We start from the raw sequence: 5,470 nt of genomic DNA, 5'->3' as shown, positions 1-5,470 counted from the left end.
CTTCATGAATATGAAAATTTTAGTGAAAGAATAGGAATGTTTCTTTTATATCAAAATATTTGTTTTAGGATGAAAAAATATAGGAAGGAGTAAGCCTATGTAAAATTATAAACTTAAAATTATGTATATGCCAATAACCTTTGACAATTAAAACAAAGCATTTGCTATAAAATTTGATGAATATTAAGTATTTGCATAGGATTGAACACATCTCATGTATATATCTTAAAAAGAATGTAAAACTGCACACATATGGAATTCCTTTCAGGCATGAAAAATAAACTTGTAATAATACACAATGAAACACTGATGGAATGAGTGATAAAAAATTCAACATATGCATTATACATGTAATAATGAAAAGTTCACATGAAGAAAAAAGAAATGTAACAGGCATATCAACATTTCTGAGTTTCATACACCCTGCAAAAAAAAAAATAAAAATAAAGATAAATGAAAACAGTTTGAAAAATACTGTGGAATGTAAAACTTATACAAGAAAAACGTACTCTGTGCCTGAGAACAACTGTGTATCCATTGTATATAATAATAAAAAAGCATACTTAAACAAAAAGGCACTGAACATCTCATATCATTTAATTCAAGGAATTTCATGAAACATGATTAAATGACTTAACTCTCTGTAAAACAATCATAGTAACAATGCCACTATGGTAAATATGTATTCAATCTGCATGAGGAATGCAATTTTATAAAAATCATTGAATAATCTTTGAAACTCTATCCATGTGCAGGAAACATGAAGAGTGATAATATACAAAACTTCGTACAAAATGTACAATATATCATACAAAACACAAAATTAGGACATCTTTATGCAAAAATGTCTGCTTGTCCTCTCCTTCGGCACAAGGAATGCAATTGTACATAAATCATTGAAATAAAATTTGAAACTCTATCCATTTGCAGGACATATGAAATACGATAAAGTAATCAAAACTCTGTACAAATTACATGTTATACAAAAACATCAAATAGGACATTTTCAAAATGTCATCTTGGGATTACAAAAATGGGTTAGGAATGCAAGGGCATTTATTCTCTTTTTAACACAAAGACATGTGTTAATGCGAAACATGATAGAACAAAAACATTGGAATTAATGGACAAAGTTGTTTTCTGGAGGTCTTGAATATTTTTTTTAGTATAATGGTTAGGGGAGGGCAATCAAGCACATGTTAAAGATCACCTTATGAAAGAGGAGACAGTGGGGACATGATTTTTACATCTTATCAATGTTGTAGAACCTGTTATCTATCTTTTTAGCAGTAAAAGAAACAGGGAGCTTTAACGACAGTTTGTAGAGCAAGTCATCAGCACTTGCTAGAGCATCCTGATCAAGTGTGAACAAATTGGTCACATCATCGTTGAAAAGGGACGTTGTAGTGCTCTCATTAGTTTTACAATTTTGAGCTTCCACAGTGATTCTGATTCCATATGTGTTGTTGGATTCTTTACTACAAATGGGACATTTCTTGTCAATAATTTTTTTTTTTGCGACATCCTACAATAAATAAAAATTAGAATTTATCATATTTAATCTTATGCATGAATAAATATACATAGGAAAACTTTGTTAATAATTTTAAGCACTTTTCCAAGAATATTAAGTTGAACACTATAAGAGTTGATCTACATGTGAATACTGTATAAGCACAAAGTTTCGTGGGGATAAAATTTCGTTGATTTTTCTTAAAAAATAGTTTTGTGGGGATTTCATTTCGTTGTTTTGAAAGTAACCCTATTCAATATATAGTAATATAAAATTTTGTGTTGGATTTAATTTCGTTGATAATTGTTAACAACGAAATTTAATCCCCCACGAATATTTGTGCTTTTACAGTATGTAATCTTATTAAAAAAAAGAAAAACGTCTACTGCATTTCAAGTTACCTGGACTTGGACAGCACAGATATCTGTAAGCATCAGAGATCATGATTACTTGAAAAGGATCTCCATTTGACAGATCCTCCTCTACATCGAAGTCATGGTCTTCAAGGAAATCTTCATCCGTTACTTGTAAATCATTGAAATTTTCATCCTGCACAAACTGAAAATAGATGTTTAAAACAAAAGATGTAAACAATGAGTAGAGCAGTAATTGAATTGATGTATCAATTAAAAGGAGTTTCGGCTATGGTGAAAATATTGAATCAGAATTATGCAATTTCAGTTATTTATTTAAAGGAAAACCTGGTAAATGAAATTAATGTTAAACTGTCTGTAGCTGGTATAATACCTGGCATTTTGTGCTAACTGATCCGGTTAGTTGTTGTGCACCTTGAAAACTCTTAGGATATACAGAGGTGACTTCCAATATTTGGTCTCTCTCGAACTGCATTTCTGCTGTGCCTTCAAAAAGGCATACCTTGGCTACACCTGAGGTGTCTTTAAGGGAGATACTTCGTACAACGAGGGTACCATTTCTTCTTCGTTTCAGAGGAGAGATCTACAAAATAATTTAAAGGCTCACAAAATGGAATTAGTTTAATGGAGAACCAGAAATAAGTAAAATGGAGAACTATGTCCTCACTTTATATTTCAGTAAAGAAACCAATTTAGCAAAAGTAAGGACTTAATGGTGATATCTATTTGTTAACATCGAAAATTTAGATAAGCATTTTATCATTTTTTTTGTAAGAATAAGAAATCTAATTACACCCCACAGCCTAATAAATGAGGAAGAACAATGTTGAATCAAGACAAAAATAGCAGGTGCATTATCTGATTACAAATTTTGAGATAAACCATGAAATAATCCTTAAGAACAGGTCCATTGAAAATCATGTGTATAGACATCCTAATTTCAATATATGTTTTCCAAACTTTGGGAAGGAATAAAAATGTCTCATAGAAATAATACCTGGACAATCTTCCCTTTCACTGAGGACTTTTGCGGACATTGGAGTGCATCCATTAAACTACGAGGAGCTCCTTCAGCCTTTTCATTTTCCGGGAGTTCGATATCTGCTGTGGCAACATTTTTGAGAGGTGCAATGCAACCAACTGTAGTTGTACTTACAGCCCAGTAAGTATCTCCTTTCTTAATCATGTCTGTTAAAAAAAAGATTCAAATAGTATGAATAAAATTTCAAAATCTTGAACACGCATATTTTATGAAGTGGGGCTATGCAAGAAGTTAATTTGTTCTGATTATTTCCTGTGTTAAAATGTATCATGTCTGAGCATTGCAGGTAGTTTCTTACCTGTGAACCTGTACGACATCCCTTCTTTAATAAAATTAAATTTGTGTTTCAGATATATTCGGACTATGAAAGTACTGTCTTTGTTCGCAGCAACAACATTGAAGTACGTGACCAGGGAGTCTCCCTTTTTATAAGACTGTAAGGAGGTTGACTTTTTGAGGATTTTCAAGCTCAAACTGACTTTGTCATCACCCTGGTATAAATAAAAGATTATTCCAGTATAAATATTTTGGAGCTCTCATGAAAGTAAACTGGTAAACATGCTCACAAATTCAGAATAACTAATCTAAAATAATTACCTTTGAATAACATAGTGAGAAAACAAATTTTAGGAATTATTTTTGATATTGAATTGAATTACAGAAAGCATATTATACTCTTTGTAATAATATCCAAAACTTTTTGTAAAATTTTATCAGGTCCATTTCAAATATTAAACTGACAGGTACAGTCCAGATTTCTATTTCCATGTGAAAAAACATTTCTACTAATATCATTAATAATAACATCGAAAGTGAAAATTAAATAATAAAAGGTATATACACTTATATATGTATAATATTTCATGAATCATTACTCAATCATTCTTAAGGATATTCTGTAGCTGAAATAATAAGCATGAAATTAAGGTTTGCAACTCAAAGTAATGCAGATTGTCAAATATTTGGCACCATTTTCACTCTCTAATGCACTGCAATATCTAATTTGAAGACAAACTAAAACAAAAAATTTCTTCATCTTTCATATTCCTCTAAAACATCATCTGGAGGTACCACTACTTTTGGATCAAACTTGAGCAATTGAAGTCCATCTAATGTATGTAATCGACTTAATGCTACGTATGCCATTCCTTTTTCAAAAATGTTACTGCCTATATCCAAAGCAAGTTTACAAAAATATAAATCTTGTACTTTATGAATAATACAGGTCCATGCTGGAATAAGGGGAAATTGTTTTCTTACAATATGTCTGCCACAAACTTTGAAATGATATTCAAATTTTTCAATTATAAAAATACCATTGTTAAATAATGACTGGTGTAAACGACAAACAACTCTATCATCAAACAAAACATTGATTTCTGCTATTTCCTCTCCAATCCTGGTAAAAGAAGAAACAGTCCCCATGGCACCATTAACTAGGTCATCCTTCGTATTAATGTTTCTGATTAACATTATTCTAGCATTGACAGAAATTTGTTATGTTTGCAAAAATCCCGCCAGCATCACGCTCATCAGTAGAGGTATTAAATGATTTGGTACATTTTGACCTGGGTTGATGTCTGCTGTACTGAAATAATGTTCTGCAGTTATAGTATAAGTATGTTCATTCATATCAGTCAACATTAAGTTGTTATATTCTGCAACATCTCTTCGTAATGGAAAAATGTGTAAACAGTCAGTATCTCTAACATTAACTCTAGTCAAAAGCAACTTTACATCTTGTGATGTTAGTAGACCAACACATGCGCTATTAAGCAATTGTGCATGTAAGGGATCTTCAATTTGACGAACATTTTCTGTCAAAACACTGGTGAAAACAAATGCCATATCAGTTTGTTATGAAATACATATTTTTCAGCTGAAAGAAGTCTCCAACTACAATTACATTTAATCCACCGAAAACAGCATTATTTCTTTTAATTTGTGAAAACCTTCGACTAATATAGGTTACCATCATATCACTGACCATACTTTTTTCATCTATCACAATAATATGAAAATTTAAAAATTTAAGCTGCAGTTTACATGTACATGTACTAAGCATAAAACTTGATAGCTCTTCAAAAGTGGTGTAATTTTTAAACTGGAATGCTGAACAATGAATATAAAGTTAAACCTTGAATAGATCTAGCTGCTGTTCCTGTTGGAGCACAAACAACGACTGGATTTGATCCTGACAACTTACTGGTGTACATTTCCAAATATGCAATAATAATATTAGTAATAAATGACTTTCCAACCCCTGCACCACCTGTAATAAATAAATGCAATGGTTCCTTCTCCGGCTTTTGGTAATGACAATGTACTGTGTGAAGTGCTTGTTTTTGACTCTTTGTTAGTTTTCTTAAATTATTTTTGTAATCTTCAACAGACATTCTACAACTTAAAGAGTGATTAAATGTCACATCTTCATTAAACACAGGGATGGAAATAGCATGTGATGAATTTTGTTGAAAATTGGATGGTATATCTACAAGTACATCAGATTCCTGTTCAAAAGAAGTATTGTCAACAGAATTA

The 5,470-nt window shown here is 31.1% G+C and overlaps 1 protein-coding gene across 1 annotated transcript; it reads right to left on the bottom strand.

Moving 5' to 3' along the window:
• Positions 1-1,121: 1,121 nt before the first annotated feature.
• Positions 1,122-3,344, bottom strand: LOC134259038 (uncharacterized). The gene is made up of 5 exons (XM_062741637.1): positions 3,228-3,344; positions 2,885-3,075; positions 2,261-2,470; positions 1,915-2,071; positions 1,122-1,525 (listed from the first exon to the last, which is right to left on the bottom strand). Exons 1-5 carry the CDS (start codon positions 3,244-3,246, stop codon positions 1,500-1,502), a joined length of 603 nt encoding a protein of 200 aa, XP_062597621.1. The 5' UTR covers positions 3,247-3,344; the 3' UTR covers positions 1,122-1,499.
• Positions 3,345-5,470: the final 2,126 nt, after the last annotated feature.

This window comes from Saccostrea cucullata, unplaced genomic scaffold (assembly GCF_032062105.1).
Source record: "Saccostrea cucullata isolate Sc308-1 unplaced genomic scaffold, CSIRO_AGI_Scuc_v1 ctg12937, whole genome shotgun sequence".
Taxonomy (NCBI): Eukaryota; Metazoa; Mollusca; class Bivalvia; order Ostreida; family Ostreidae; genus Saccostrea; species Saccostrea cuccullata.
This window is presented reverse-complemented; position numbering and strand designations above follow the sequence as displayed.